Source organism: Octopus sinensis, linkage group LG14 (genome assembly GCF_006345805.1).
Source record: "Octopus sinensis linkage group LG14, ASM634580v1, whole genome shotgun sequence".
Taxonomy (NCBI): Eukaryota; Metazoa; Mollusca; class Cephalopoda; order Octopoda; family Octopodidae; genus Octopus; species Octopus sinensis.
Genome location: NC_043010.1, coordinates 18,768,003 through 18,784,754, shown reverse-complemented (window position 1 = coordinate 18,784,754; position 16,752 = coordinate 18,768,003). Strand labels below are relative to the sequence as shown.

The 16,752-nt window shown below is 40.7% G+C and overlaps 1 protein-coding gene across 1 annotated transcript; it reads left to right on the top strand.

Moving 5' to 3' along the window:
- Nucleotides 1–312: 312 nt before the first annotated feature.
- Nucleotides 313–15,889, top strand: LOC115218893 (DDB1- and CUL4-associated factor 10 homolog). The gene is made up of 6 exons (XM_029788892.2): nt 313–706; nt 8,909–9,022; nt 10,023–10,220; nt 10,499–10,820; nt 12,713–12,772; nt 13,848–15,889. The coding sequence occupies exons 1-6, from the start codon at nt 507–509 to the stop codon at nt 15,099–15,101; spliced, it is 2,148 nt and encodes a 715-aa protein (XP_029644752.1). The 5' UTR covers nt 313–506; the 3' UTR covers nt 15,102–15,889.
- Nucleotides 15,890–16,752: the final 863 nt, after the last annotated feature.

The following is a 16,752-nucleotide window of genomic DNA, read 5'->3' as shown; positions in this document are numbered from 1 at the left end:
AGAGAGAGGGGAGAAAGAGAGAGAGAGAGAAAGAAAGAGAGAGGGAGAGAGAGAAAGAAAGAAAGAAAGAAAGAAAGAAAGAAAGAAAGAAAGAAAGAAAGAAAGAAAGAGAAAGAAAGAAAGAAAGAAAGAGAAAGAAAGAGAGAGAGAGAAAGAGAGAGAGAGAGAAAGAGAGAGAGAGAATTAGCAATACTCAATATATATACGTTTAGTGATGTACAATTAGAAATGCTGCAATTACAACAACCCACACACCCGCGCACACACACACACACACATACGCCCACATGTAGTAGGAGAGGGTGAAACAGAAGGGAGACAACTGGAGGTAACAGTCATAACAGCCAGCTTCGTTCCATGTTACCTCATTGACGCTGTCCAAGTGTTTATTTTTTTTTTATTTCCCCCCCGTTTTTATTTTTTATTTCCGTCTGTCTTTCATTTAATCTATCTGTTAGCATCCTGTCTACTAATAGTCTTTAATGCCTTCTCCTAATTAAAGAACTATGGCGTCTTATTCTCCGTTTGAACCGTGGCGCTGGCAGCGCAAACGAGAGCTGGGACTGAAACACGCACTTGGCGATCTGTCACAGATGTACTGTGGCCTTTATTCCAGTTTCGAAGCCGTACAGACGTGGGAACCAGATAAGACCTCCGAGCACACGCACCACGGAGGTATCTTCAACTTCGATTTCTCTCCAGAAGGGTAAGCAAACCTGCTGCTGTCCTGATAGATGTTGTAGTTGTTAGTGGTGGTGGTGATGCTGTAGGTTCGTTCCTATCACACGACACAATCTTTGTTTCTCCACCCTAGGGACACGACCACTTTTATGAGAACCTTGCTAGCAATAGTGATGCTGTTCATAAGGTGATATTGTTTATATATATATGTATATATATATATATATATATATATATATATATATATAATATATATATATATATATATGTATATATATATATGTATGTGTGTATATATATATATGTATGTATATATGTATGTGTGTATATATATATGTATGTATATATGCATGTATGTATATATTTATATATATATATATGTATGTATGCATATGTATGTATATGTGTATATATATGTGCTATGCATGTGTTTATGTATGTCTGTATATATCATCATCATTTCACGTCCACTTTTCCGTGTTAGCATGGATCAGACAGAATTTGTTGAGGTAGATATTCTACACCCAAATGTCCTTCCTGTTACCAATCCTCACCTGTTTCCAAACAAGGTGGTATTTCCCCCATGGCCAGACTTGTTTTTCGCGGAAGACTGGAAATGAACAATTTCGTTTGTATGACAAGGCATCTCGTTTACAACCATCGTGTAATCTTCACACGCACTCTCGCGCGCAGAATGCGCTTCTTTCCGTCATCCATCAACCAAATCCACTTACAGGCTGTTGTTCGGCCCGGGGCTATAGTAGAAGACACTTGCTAAAGGTGCTGCACAGTAAGATTGAACCGTAGACCACATGGATTAGAAACAAGATTCTTAACCACACAGCCACTCTTGCTTACCATATAATATATATAATGTATCATCGTCTTTATCATCATTTATCGTCAGTATTCCATCCTGGCATCAGTTGGACGTTTTGACAAGATCTGACAGAACAGAAGACTACATTGGGTTTCCATTTTCTATTCTGGCATGGTTTTTACAGGTTTGTCCGCTGGATGCTTTTTCTAACACCAACCACTTTACAGAGTGTATTGCATGCTTTTTTGTGTGTCACTGGCATTAAATAGTGAAGTCACTGTGTAGCTTACACAACCTCTTGATTGAGGAAGTGTAGTATTGTGGGGGATGGCGTGAGGAGATGAGAGGATGGTAGAAGGGTAAGAACAGGTGTCTTGCTGAAGAGAAGATATATGGCTGCTGCAGATGGAAACGGAAGGAAGGTGGTGGTGAGGTGTCTGGATAAAGATGAGGGGCAATGATGGTCTGGACGACCCTTAAGGTACAAGACAGTGAATGTGAAGGGTATAGGGAAAGGAACAGGTGCAAAGCAGATAAATTTGTAAGGGTGTAAGGTGAGGGACAGATGGTTAGAGGTAGGGACAATAGATGATGGAGTGAATGGTTAACAGGGAAGAAGTGGGGGTGTGGTCAATGGTGAATATCAGTTTGAGAAAGGGAAGAAGGTGAAGGAAATAGGAGTGGGTCGGGGAGGAGGGTGTGGTAAATGGCAGTACAAAAAAGGTGATGGACAGGGTAGGTGGTAGGGGAGGTCGATGGCTAATATGAGATGATTTTCAATAATGGTATGGGATAATATTGTGAATGGGTGGTGGGTGACATGAGGAGGGGAACTTAGTAGTCCAAAAGTGTTGGAGATGAAGTGTGTGCATCTCTGTTCATAATTGCAACAGCTGAATAAACGATGCTGTAGTTAGAGGAACAATAGGGGGATGGGTTGTGGGGGACGGTTGGAATGGTAAGCTTTTTGAACCCAGGGCCGACTAGCAAATTACTAGCCATCTTGGACCATTCTCATAACTTCTGTGAAACTCAATGTCCTGAGGTCAATCCTCACTACTTCATCCCACATCTTCCTGGGTCTTCCTCATCCATAGATCCCATCCATGTTATCAATTGCCATTTCTTTCATACACATGCACACATACACACACACATTTTGTACACATACAAACATATGGTATATATACATACACACACATATAAAAAATGTGTGTGTATATGGTGGTGATATATCATCATGATCGTCTTAATGTCTACTTTTCCATGCTTGCATGGGGCAACCAGCTTTTACTGAGTCAGTATTTCTACAGCCAGATGCCTTTCCTGTCACTGACCCTCACTTGTTACCAAGCAAGGTAAAGTTTTCCCAGGACCAGACATGATTTTCATGATGGAAAGTAAATGAACTGAACTCGTTTGCAACACACACACACATAAGCGTGTGTGTGTGTGTATCCTGCCTACCAAATCTGCTTGCAAGCTTGGGGATAAAGTGGAAGGGACTTGTCCAAGGTCGCATGCAGTTGGGCTGACTCCATCACCACATGGCATGACTGGGCAGAAAACACAGCCGTGCCTGTGTCTATACATAAAGGGTTCAGGCTATATTTGACAGTTTTGCATAAAGAAAAAGAAAAGACAAAATCTCAAACAAAAGTAAATGTATTTTAAAAAGTCCAAAAATGTCTCCTCAGAGTAGTACTAGCCCTCATATATATATATATATATATATATATATATATATATATATATATATATATGAGGGCTAATACTACTCCTCAGAGTATTATTAGCCCTCATCTTCCACCACAGCCTCAAGGTGGTTCTGGAACCTGGTGCACACATTCCTCACTGTGTCCCTGGGAAGATCTTCAATCTTCAAGCATCTCCCTGATTTTGGCCACCAGCTTCACCTTGGTGTTGCAGGTAGAGCGATTGGTGTCCTTCTCGGTCATGCCCCACACATAGTAATCCTTGGGATTATGGGGCCAGAAATTGGGGCTGGTGAAGTCAGCAATTCATTGACAATCACTTCTGATCCCTTCCAGATGCATGGCAGCTTTGTGGTGTTGTGTTTGTTCCTCTTTGCAAAAGAAGTGGTATGGTTATTTAATCTTGCTTTAAAGTTACCTTCTATAAGCCCCATGTACCTTTTAATGCAAATGGTGTTGTCCACTCTGGTTGATGCTTTGAATATTATAACCTTAGTGTTTGGTAGTTTTCTCTGTCTTTGTAAGAACAGCCTTCTCTAAGGCAGAGTATACTTATGTGAAAACATGCTTTTGAAATATTTTTTTAGTTTTTGATCTTCATCATACACAGCCTTCACTTGTGTAATGATCTTTTGACCAAAATTTCTTACTTATGTTTAGCAGAGTTGTTCCCCTTAAATGGGGTTTTGCAGGCATATTTGGGAGACACTGGCAGTTTTTCCTGAAACAGCCAAAGTCAGCAGCTGAGAACCAGTGGCATGCGTGTTGATTATTGATTGGATGGTGGATAACTTGATATCTGTGGCTGCCAAGAAACAACCAAGTAGCATGGAAGTGCTGTTATGAGAAGCTGATGAAAGTGGAGAATACATGGAATAAAGAAGAGTTACCTCATGCTAACCTTAGAGAGGGACCAGCAAATCCAGTTGCCAGCATTGTGGTAGATAAAGCGATTAAGGACTCGAAGAGTGGGAAAGCTGCAGCTTCATCAGAGCTAGTAGCGGAGATGCTCAGAAGATCTGGTGAAGTAGGATACCTAATTACCACCTGGATAATTCATCAAGTTATACAGGAAGGTGTCATACCCAATGACTGGTATAGCAGTATCATCCATTACAGTAAATTTAGATGAGATGCAATTTGTCTCCATGCTTGAAAGCGGTATCAAGGAAACAACCACAGGAGAACTCCTTAGCTAAAAGTAAACCCCTGCTCCTGACATTGATTCAAAGGGGGCTTTAAACTGGGTACCACTTGCTGTGATTTGGTGATTACTTGGTGTGGATGAATAGCTTGTGGAGGCTGTACAAGCGATGCAGCAACTTTCAGTGAGTAAAGCGAGAATCAACATCAATTTCAGTGAAGAATCTAGCCTGGTGGCATGAGTGCACCAAGGTTCAGTCCTCGCTTAGTCACCTTAGTCCTGTGGGCCAACACAGAGGAGTTTATGACTGGCTGTCCATGGGAGTTCCTATATGTTGATGCTTTAATTCTCCTAAATGAATCTATTGGGGAATTAGAGAGGAAATTCCAAACCTGGAATGAAGAGGCTTCACAATAAATTTAAGAGAGACTAAAGTTTTAGTATGCAGGAAAAAGGACAGGACTCTGGTACCTTCAGGGAAATGGCCTTGTTCGATATGCAGGAAAGGAGGAGGTATATACTCCATATGCTGTACCCTATGTAAGCCATGGACATACAAGAGAGGTAATGGAATCTGAGGCAGACAGAGAAATTGAACATCATCTGTGATAGATGCACTGGAGCAGTGGACATTATAAGTACGGTGGAAACAGATTCTCTTAAATGTCTGGATACTCAACTAGAATGAGTCAATAGCTTTTCTTACTTAGGAGATGTAATTTTTAGGGGAGGTGGTTGCTATAATACAGAATATGACAGGGTTGGGGATAGTTCAAGGAGCCACAACCACTATTGGTAAGAAAGGTTTGTTTTTTTTCCCTCAGAGTGAAGGGCAGGTTGTATGATGTTTGTTTTAGTACTGCAATGTTGCATTGTAATGGGAGATGGGTCTTGAATGCAGAGGACCTGAGTAGACTGGAAAGAAATGAAGTGAGCATGCTCCATTGGATGTACAATGTGAGCGTGCATGAATGACAAAGTACAAATGTGTTGAGAGAAAAACGGTATTAAGAGGAATCAGATGTGCAAGAAAGAGGACTCGAGATGGTGGCTTTGTGGTAAGTAGCTTGCTTACCAACCACATGGTTCCGGGTTCAGTCCCACTGTGTGGCACCTTGGGCAAGTGTCTTCTTCTATAGCCTCGGGCCGACCAAAGCCTTGTGAGTGGATTTGGTAGACGGAAACTGAAAGAAGCCCGTTGTATATGCATATATATATATATTTATGTATGTATGTGTGTGTATATGTTTGTCCCCCCAACATCGCTTGACAACTGATGCAGGTGTGTTTACGTCCCTGTAACTTAGCGGTTCAACAAAAGAGATCAATAGAATAAGTCCTGGGGTTGACTTGCTCGACTAAAGGTGGTGCTCCAGCATGGCCACAGTCAAATGACTGAAACAAGTAAAAGAGTAAAGTGCTGATTACTTAATGTGAAGGGACCTTGTAGGAAAGGGAGACCCAGAGAAATATGGGATAAAGTGGTGATGGCTAATTTCAGGATCTTGAACCTTCTGCAGGAGATATCAAAGGACCAGGATGTCTGGTGATATGCCGTTCTTGCAAAGATCGACCCATTTCAGCAAAACCTAATATTCTGAAAATGCAGTATATTTATAAATATATTCTCAAATGGACTTTCTCACCCAATTTCCTCCTCAAGACATCCCCACCACTTCTCTAACTACAGAATTTTCTTGCTGTAATTAAATGTGAGCATAACTGCATGCTTCACCAGGTTTTCCCTGATATCATATATCTTTCTCCCTACCTAGAACCATTTCCCACTTTAGTACCTCATCTCAAGCGTAAAGCCACCAAATACTCTTCTGTAACTCCACTCATTTGAAAATCATGTCTTGCAAGCAACATGGTAACCTCACGAGTGTTGCTACCACATAAAAGACACCCAGCACACTCTGTCAAGTGGTTGGCATTAGGAAGGGCATCCAGTTGTAGAAATCATGCCAAATGAGACAGTGGAGCACAATGTAGTCCTTAGACCAGATGCTTCTTATCAAACTGTCCAACCAACCCATGACAAAATGATAAGGAGGACCATTAGAAGTAGTAGATCGCTTCTGTTTTCTAGGAGACCAAGTTAGCAGAGGAGGAAGAAGTTCTGAAAGCATAGTTGCTAGAATAAGAACAGGCTGGGCAAAGTTCAGAGAGCTATTTTTGTTGGTAACTAAGGGCCTCTCCCTCAGAGTGAAAGGCATATTGTTTGATGCCTGTGTATGTACCACTATGTTACATGACAGTGAAATATGGGTTGTGACTACAGAGGTCTTGTGAAGGCTTGAAAGAAATGAAGCTAGCATGCTCTGTTGGATGGGTGATGTCAGTTTGCATGCATGACAAAGTGTAACTGATTGAAGAGGAAAACTGGGCATAAGCATCATTGGATGCCGTGTGCAAGAGAGAAGACTGCACTGGTTTGGTCATGTGATGCATATGAATGAGAAATGCTGCATACAGAAGTGCCAACTTCTAATTGTGGAGGAAACTTGTGGAAGGGATAGACCCAGTAAGACATGGGATGAAGTTGTGAGAAAGGATCTTCAGATACTGGGCCTCACTGAGAAGGAAATGACAAGGGACCGGGAGTTGTAGTGATTTGCTGTTCTTGAGAAGATGCATCAAGCCAAGTAAAACCACTGTCATTCACACATACAGGCCCGTCCTTTACAGGTGCCAGTGCCACGTGAAATGCACCCATGCCAGCGATACATAAAAGGCACTCAGCATACTCTGTAGAGTAGCTGGCATTAGGTTGGGCATCCAGCTGTAGAAACTGTCAGAAAAGACAATTGGAGTCTGGACAACTGGCCAGCTCCAGTCAAACTACTCAACCCATACCAGAATGGAAACTGGACATTTAACAATGATGATGATTTGTATATAAAAAGGATGAATATATATATATATATTAGAAGGTTTGGAAGTGATGTACAGGTATTATATATTAGAAGAAATGTACTCAGAAATCTGGATGGTTTTATATTTACAGATATTTATTTGTATGTTACATGTTTTTTTATAAATCATATGCAGGTGGAACGAAAGGACTCCACAAGAGTAGACAAAAGCATTAATATATGATATATGATTTATAAAAACATGTAACATACTAATAAATATCTGTAAATATAAAACCATCCAGATTTCTGAGTACCTCATTTCTTCTAATATATATATATATATATATATATATATAAATGAGTATGTATATATGTGTGGATATATATCTATGTATATACATGCATGTATATGTATCTCTATGTATCATGAAGTGGTGAGGACTGACCTCAAGAAACAAAAAGATGAATAGAAGAGAGAGAAAGGATGAAGTGTACCTTATCTCCAACTACCGTCTACTAATAAACATACACAGTATGATAATATTTTACTTCACAAGTCACAACTGTGAAAAAAAGAAACAAACTGTGGTTAATTTCAAAATATGAAAGCCAAAACAACATGCCTAGCACCACCAATTACAACTGTAACACTCCTTCTTTTTGCCCTCTAAATGGAAACTGTATTACAAGTAATATCATCTGTAGGATAATTGTAATCATTAATACTACAACACCAACCACATTCACATATATTGTATCAACAGCAAACCTGTTTAAAATGTGATATAGCCATCACACACATTCTTTTCACAACCTAAACAGGAAAAATTACACTTTTAAAAAATATCCCATTTAGCATTAATTGGAAAGTATCCTCCCTTGCACAATCATGCCAAGAAAATAAACCTTGCCAACTCTGCACTGCTGAATCCTACCATATTTTCTTCATTCAAGACCCAAATACTGAATCATAATTCTGAATTACTCTAGTTATGTAAACACAAAATTTTCAGAACATTTCAAGCCTACATATATATGAGTGTGCGTATATTATGCATGTACAAATGTGTATCATCATCATCATCTTAATATACATTATTCCATGTTAGCACAAACAGGATATGTCTCATAACATGTCACAACACCATAACCTGTCAGAACAGCCATTCATTAGCATTCACCTTTCTCTGTTGTCTTATCCCAATATCCTCTTTTATTCACCTTTTTGTACTTCAAGCGCATGCTCTGATACCTCACTGCCATCACCTTTATCTCTCTTTCCAGTTCCACCCCTATTTCTTCTACTTTCTCACAGAAAGTAGCCTCTACAGCAACAAACCTGGTTTTATCCTTTCCATCATACTTTAAACTCTCGGCTTTTAGCAAAAAGCCACCTCCCTCTCTCCTATAGTTCCACACAGTAAAGAAGGAACTCTATAGTCTTGCAAGATACATGGAAACCTCACTCATGCTGGCACTGAAAAAAAAGAAAAAGCACCCAGCACACTCAGTAAAGTGGTTGGTGTTAGGGAGGGCATCCAGCTGTAAAAGCCATGCCAAATCAGATACATCTCATCTGACTGTCTAATTCATGACAACATGGAAGCCGAATATTAAAGGATGACAGCAACGATGACGATGATGATGATGATAATGATGTTGATGTACATAGTCTTCTTTTTTCCAGATCAATTCTTGTTGCTGCCTGTGAACGTCAGAGTATTTTGCTGTTTGACCCGTTTAATGCAAAATTAATTGGACACAAGAGCCGGGCTCACACTGACTGTGTCAACTGTGTAAGGTAAGAGCACCATCTTTTTCTGTCTTCTTTAAATGTGTGTGTGTGTGTGTATATATATATATATATATATAAAGTAATGCCATTTTGTTTAGGACAGGAATTACCAACACAGGAACATGTATCATACATCAAAATGAAGCTGGTCCTCTGTGGATCACATCCCTACTTCTCAACATAGTCACCGTTTCTCTAAATAGCAATGTTCCACCTTCGAATGAGAACATGTATCCCTGCCCCGTAAAATTCTGTTGAGTGTTCTTTGAGCCACTTTTTCACTACAGTTTTTACTTCCTCATCACCAGATTTAGCGTCTTTGAGAGGCAAACATTATTCCAGTGACAAGGAAGTGAAAACTGTAGTGAAGAAGTGGCTCAAAGAACAGTCAACAGAATTTTATGGGGCAGAGATACATGCTCTCATTCAAAGTTGGAACATCGCTATTGAGAGAAACGGTGACTATGTTAAGAAGTAGGGATGTGATCCACAGAGGACCAGCTTCATTTTGATGTATGTTACATGTTCCTGTGTTGGTAATTATACCTGTCCTAAATAAAATGGCATTACATTTTGACTCACCCTCATATATTTATATATATATATATGTGTGTGTGTGTGTGTGTACATATGTACATATAATGTATGTATGTATATGTATTTATGTATGTGTTTGCGAATGCATCTTCATAAACACTGTTTGAGCCAAAATGGTGACAGTCACATTCTCCAGTAAACAGAAGTCCTGAAATTCAGCCATTTCATTGCTTTCAATATATGAGGACTGATGGAAGGGAAAAAACCTTACTTGGGGAGTAAGTAAGGGTTGGCAACCGATGGAGGAGGAGGGATCCACTCACTGGATATCTGCCTCTCTAAGTTCCATCTAACTCATGCTAGCATGGAAAAAACCAGACATAAAAATGATAAGGGTGATCACCATCACCATTCTTGATTACACATACACACACATTCACACATAAATTCTTTTTGTGTTTTGTTTCAGATTTTTAGACTCGCGAGTGTTTGCTACCTGTTCGGACGACACCACTGTGTCGTTGTGGGACGTTCGGTATCTGAGGCATGAAATACGCACACTTCGTGGCCATTCGAATTGGGTGAAGAACATAGAGTATGATGCTGATCATTGCCTGTTACTTACATCTGGTTTTGATGGCAGTATATACACCTGGGACATAAACAGGTGAGTCTGATTGTATAAACTTCTGAGTACAGGTGTGGCTGGGTGATTAAAAACCTCATGCTTGGGCGAGCAATACGGTTGAATGGATACACTACTTCTTTGACTCTTATTCTGACTCTTCAATTTATGGTACCACTGACTCCTCTATTTCTATTTATAGTAATTATCTGTTGGAAGAAATGCCAAGTTCACACTTCATGTTTTTTCTCTCACAACACACACACACACATGTATGTATGTATATATCTATATATAAGTATTCATATTGTCTCTTGCAGTTATTCTGTAAATGAACCAAATTTCAAACGAGTATTCCACACCAGTGGATTGATGCGTTCCAAGTTAACGCCAGACTCTTCAAAAATTGTCATTTCAACAACAGAAGGCTATCTGATTGTCATCCACAATCTCGATTTATCGTATCTGGAACAGGATTTACGGGGATTCAAACCAAAGTTTTACCGCTTCATGCAGTTGGAGCAGATCCCTCGTCGCAACAGCACACTCTACAACCATGTCTTTGAACGGCATCGGAACCGTGTTGAGTTCATCAGTGACTTTCCCGGCCGCGATGAAGCGTGTGTGATTGCATCCCTTCAGGTCAGTGCAGCAGCCCCACCCAGGGCTGGAACAGTGTTGATTGGGTGGGGGAGGGATGGAAGGGTGGGTGGGGGAGGGACGGAAGGGTGGGTGGGGGAGGGATGAAAGGATGGATGGGTGGAGTGATGGATAGTGGGGCAGATGGGTGGGTGTTCAGATGGATAGATGGTCAGGTCGATCGACAGATGTATGGTTTAATGGTGTGGTGTGGTGCATTCTGGAAGGCAGTGTTTTGTTGATGGATGGATTAATGGTGCACCATTAGTGGAATATAGCTGTAAGTGAGGGAAATCAATGGTACAACATTGAGGTCAAATGTTAACATATTGGACCTAAATGATTGAGAAAGAATTAAGAAGAAAGGTGGGTTACAACATTGTAGATTTATCCAGCTTTTGCCAATATGGAAATATTGGAGATGATGATGACAACACCAATAGTGGTGATGCTGATGAGGAGAGATGGGTCTTAAGATATTCTTTGGTAAGATTATCTTCTCTCAGCCAGCTTTCCTGGCTGCTTAAGTCTGTTTATAGATTTTGTTAGCTTGGTGGATGGTTCATTAACCAGAGCAGTAAAAGAACAAAACTACTTGACAATGATTTCATCCTTTTGTGTTTAAGTTCAAAATTTCTTGATGTCTTTAAGTATAATGTGTTGGAGAAGTTTTTGACAAATTCTGTAGTGTTCATAGAACTGACTCAAAGTTATTGATCTTGTGGCAGTGGAAGGTTATTGGAAAAGTGATTGGATTTAGAACTTATAAATGGGCGAAACTAAATTTTGTGGAGTATTTAGTCTGTTAATGTTATTGGAATAATAATAAAAGTGCTAAAATACACACAGGAAGAGCAACAACAACAACAGTAATAGTAGTAGTAGTAGTAGTAGTAGTAGTAGTAGTATCTTTACTAGTGATATTTAGTCTGCTACTACGTTCTGAGTTCAAATTCCGCCAAGGTCAACTTTGCCTTTCATCCTTTCGGGGGTTGATACAATAAGTACCAGTTACACACTGGGGTCGATGAAATCAACTATCGCCCCCCCCCATTTCAGGCCTTGTGCCTATAGTAGAAAATATTTATGAAGAGAGGGCTACTCTGCAGATAATATGTGAAATGCCTCAGACTGCATTCTAAACATTTAGTTTTTGTTATAAACCGCATTGCATTGCCTAAAGTTACTGATAAACTAAATTTAAACTGATTAATGATATGCTAAATCTAATTCATCATCGTTTAACGTCCGTTTTCCATGCAGCATGGGTTGGACGGTTTGACCGGGGTCTGGGAAGCCAGGAGGCTGCACCAGGCTCCAGTCTGATCTGGCAGTGTTTCTACAGCTGGATGCCCTTCCTAACGCCAACCACTCCATGAGTGTAGTGGGTGCTTTTTACGTGCCACCGGCACAGGTGCCAGGCGAGGCTGGCAATTAATATGTATAAAATAATGTATAAGTTGAAGTTTATTAATGGCAATTTCACGTCTGATTGTTGACTTTCTACAACATTGAGAACTTAGAAAAAATGGTTTTCGGTTTTATTGGAAGGTTGTGTGTTTAACAATGAAAGAAAAAGTAAATAGAGAATATTTGCATGAAAAAAATTCAATAAAATGTTGCTTGAATAGTTTTTATTGAACCAATCAAATGGTATTGCTGTAGCTGGGTCTTTGCTTTTAGTGAAAGCTAAAACTGGATTTGGAAACCTTAATTTATTTCTCTGATGACCAGTTGAATAAGTCTAAGATCTGTGCTGGTGCCACACAAAAAGTAACTTTAACGCTATTACCAGTTTTCAAGACATACACCAGTTTTAAGGATATACATGTGTATTTCTTGTTGTTGCTGTTGCCTTGCTTTCATCTCACTTCCTTTTCTTGTTTTTCAAATAGATCCACCCCCAAGGCTGGTGTTGCTTATCTCGAAGTACAAGCAGTGATGAAAACTCAGAAGTAAGTCATCTCACCAGACATTATTCACACCATAACACATCATCATCATCGTTTAACGTCCGCTTTCCATGCTAACATGGGTTGGACAGTTCGACTGGGGTCTGGGAAGCCAGAAGGCTGCACCAGGCCCAGTCTGATCTGGCAGTATTTCTACAGCTGGATGCCCTTCCTAACACCAACCACTCCGTGAGTGTAGTGGGTGTTTTTTACATGCCACCGGCACAGGTGCCAGACGAGGCTGGCAACGGCCACGATCGGATGGTGCTTTTTACGTGCCACTGGCACAGAGGCCAATCGGGGCGTCGCTGGCAACGGCCACGTCCGGATGGTTCTCTTACGTGCCACCAGCACTGGTATCAAAACTACAATTTCCATTGATGTTGATCAACAGATTTCTATTTTGTTTTTGTTGTTTATCATTATTGTTTTTACCATTTTGACCTGTAAGTGCTAAACTTTAGCACACACAGATTGGGAGGTTGAAACCCCACTCCTAATTACTACAGCCTTGTCCGAGTATATTGTACATAACTCTGCCTCAGTCTGTGTGACTGATAAACAGGTTATACACCTATTTTCTCCAGTCACTTTGTACAAGCCCAAGTCCTTTGACTTCTTACTGCAGTTAAGGCAAGACAATTGCCTTGCTGATGACACCTATTGAGGTAGAAACAGGCGCCCATGACTGTCTTCTTGTCTCCAGACAATAAACTTGTCCTTTTTCCTTAATGGCATCTCAACTTTGAAAAGTTCTTAATTCTTGCAATTATCTCCCCTCCTCATATGGAATTTTGTCTAAGTCATTCGAAAAATATCTTAGGAATGAGAACCGAGGTTCGAAATTTCCCCAAGACACCTGAAGAAGGCTGGGGGGTATATCAGCCGAAATATTGTGTTAACAACAAACAAGATGAAGACATATCCGTCAAATGAAAATAATGTAAATAATTCCTCATCTCTTAAATACCGAACTGTATTCTTCTGTCGTCTCTTACTCTTGTATTTTTATTTAATCCTTTTCCAGTTGAAACTTTCTTCTTATTCTTCTTTTCTTTCTTCTTCTAATATTTCCCAGTGGACATGTCTGCATGACATTCAGGAAATGAAGATGGACACTTCTGTAGATGAACAAGATTTTGAAGACTTTGATGAGGAAATGTTGGACTACAGCCCGCAGCCATCTACATCCAGTGGACCAGTGCTTGGTCGACCTATTGGTTCCATGTCTCCCATCCCCACACGTTCACCATCCCCGACCTCAAATTCACGCTCGTCCAGTCCCTCCTGGCTTATCTATGTGCGTGTGCAATCACCGACCCCTGAAAATTCAGCTTCTGACGATGACGACAATAATCACCACGAACGTGATGATTACGATGATGATGATGATGATAATGAGGGTAGTGGTCGTGGGGGTGATGATGGCTCAGATTCTGACTTTCTGCCGAGAGGTCGTGTGAACCCAAGTCGACCTACTCGCAACCGGATTCTATATTATCGAACTCCCCGTGTCGACCTCAGCCCTTCCTCGTTCTCCACATCACACCAACGGGGCCAGAGTATCCCAGGCAATGATCCCGTTAGAGGATCAAATGCATCATCATCCCAAACTGATAATAGTAGCAGGAATGTGACCAATGTAACAACACAGAATCGTTCTTCAACATTCGGTGAATCAATGCAACCAACTTCAGCACCAAACCGTTTTTCGCCTGCGCAGCAGCAAGGAATGCGCCGAAGTGCAAATACAAGTAATTCCAACCAACACGAAACAGTAAACAGTTCCTCTCTATCTTCTTCCTCCTCTTTGTTAAGGCACCGTTCCTCAAGAGGGGAAGTGAGCTCCATGGAAACTGGCCGTCCTGAGGCGAGCACCAGTGGGGGCTCGTCCCGCATGCCTGCCGATTACACCTTAATATTTCGTGCTGGACAACAGCACCATCAGCAACAGAAGCGGATGCTAGCTGTTTGCTCGGGTGTTAAGTCATATCCTTCGCATCTTTATCGCATTCACAAAAACCAGCCACGTCTGCTCTATTACAGCGAGGAACCGAATGTGGGTCGGGGCTTCATTAAAGAGCTCTGTTTCAGTTCCGATGGCCGACTCATTTGCTCACCATTTGGCTTTGGGACACGCCTGCTCGCATTCAACCCACAATGCCTCGAGCTACCTGATTGCGTGCCACAGCGACCACTGAAGATGTGTGAGGTGGCATGCAACATGGCACACACCAATGTTGTGGTGACGGCCAAGTTTGCACCAAATCACTGCATGTATGTGGCAGGGTGCCTCAATGGACGAGTCACGTTTCACCAACCTGTCTTATGAGTCTCTCTCTCTCTCTCTTTCTTTCTCTCTCTCACTCACCTCACTTACTCTGTCCCTCCACTTTCACAAATATGGACAGTGAAACAGACTTTCTATAGATAGACAGAAGCAACTTGTCGCCTCTATCGGCCTACCCCACCCCTCTCTTCTGCACACTTGCACAAACACACATATAACACATGCACATTGCAGCACAAAAGTGCAGTTGCGGACAAGTACTCACACACACACATAAACACAACAGTGAGTAAACCGCACACAATCCAAGAGGTGTTGGTCATGGTGGGGAGGGAGAAACAAAGTAAGGAAACTAAACATTAGGTTAATTTCCTTTATTTAAAGAAAATTATTTTAACTTATTATTGTCGTTGTTTTTATTCTTCTTCTAATTATTCTTGTCCTCATTTCACATGCTGTCTAGGTTGACTCTGCCTTTTATACCACAGGGATCAATAAAATCCTGTACCAGTTATATACTAGGCTCTTTAGTCGACTGTATCTTTCCTCCCTTTTCTATTTGGCCTTGTATCTATGTACACTGTTATCATCATCATCACCGTCATCATCAGTAGAATCATTAGAGCTGTGGGAAAATTCCAAGTTCAAATTGTGCTGAGGTCAACTTTGCCTTTTATCCATCTGAGATTGATAGAGTGAAGGACCAGTTGAGTAGAGGGGTCAATGATATCAACTGACCCCACTTGCCATCAGTATTACTGGCCTTGTACCAAGATGAGGCGCAATCATTTTTAAGTGTAGTGAATTGGTGGATTTGTTACAGGGCCAGACAAAATGCCTGTCGTCCTTCCAGAGTAGATTACATAAAAAGTACTCAATCAAGTTACTGGGGTCAATGTGATTCACTAAAACCACCCTTCAAAACTTCTAACCAGAAACGATTATTATTATTAGTGCAGTGAGCTGGCAGAATCGTTAGTATGCCAGGCGTTTTGTCTGTCTTTACATTCTGAGTTCAGATTCTTCCTGGGTCAGCTTTTTGCTTTCATCCTTTTGAGGTTGATAATATAAGTACCAGTTTTTGCTGGTCTTCTGCGAAAATTTGAAACCATTATTATTATTATTATTATTATTATATTGAGGAGTTCAAATTCTGCCACGGTCACCTTTACCTTTCAAACTTTCGGGGTCGATAAAGTACCAGTGAAACACTGGGGTTGATGTAATCAACTAGTCCCCTCCCTACAAACCTGAGACAGAAAGGATTATTATCATTATTATTATTATTGGAGCAATAGTTATTAACAGACTCAATTGTATAATGGACAAGATCCTTTGAGCTATTTCGTCATATCATAATAATATCAGTTCAAATCCCTCTTGTTTTCTCTGCACTTTTTGTCTTTTTCCTAGGTGTAGGGTGGGAGCTTAATAAAATAGAGTACCAGTCATATACTGGGGTAGATTTAATCATTGACATCCTTCTCTAAAATTTGTGGCCTTGTGTCTCAGAAATCATTCAAACCATAATTATTAAAACTGCAAGGACCAACGACAAACATTTGCCTACTCAGCCTACATCGACTCAATGCAGGAGGTGAGGCTGGAAAAGAAGGTGCTGCCCTCTATAAATTTGTTGAGAGATGAGTGTGAATGGTGAGCTTGGCTTGAGTGAATGAGTCTACTCTCAGCA

Excerpts from the sequence above, each read along its gene's own strand:
- LOC115218893 (XM_029788892.2), top strand. The coding sequence starts at position 507 with ATGGCGTCTTATTCTCCGTTTGAACCGTGGCGCTGGCAGCGCAAACGA. Across the intron at positions 707-8,908 it reads TTCGATTTCTCTCCAGAAGG|ATCAATTCTTGTTGCTGCCT; the intron begins GTAAGCAAACCT and ends TCTTTTTTCCAG. Across the intron at positions 9,023-10,022 it reads GACTGTGTCAACTGTGTAAG|ATTTTTAGACTCGCGAGTGT; the intron begins GTAAGAGCACCA and ends GTTTTGTTTCAG.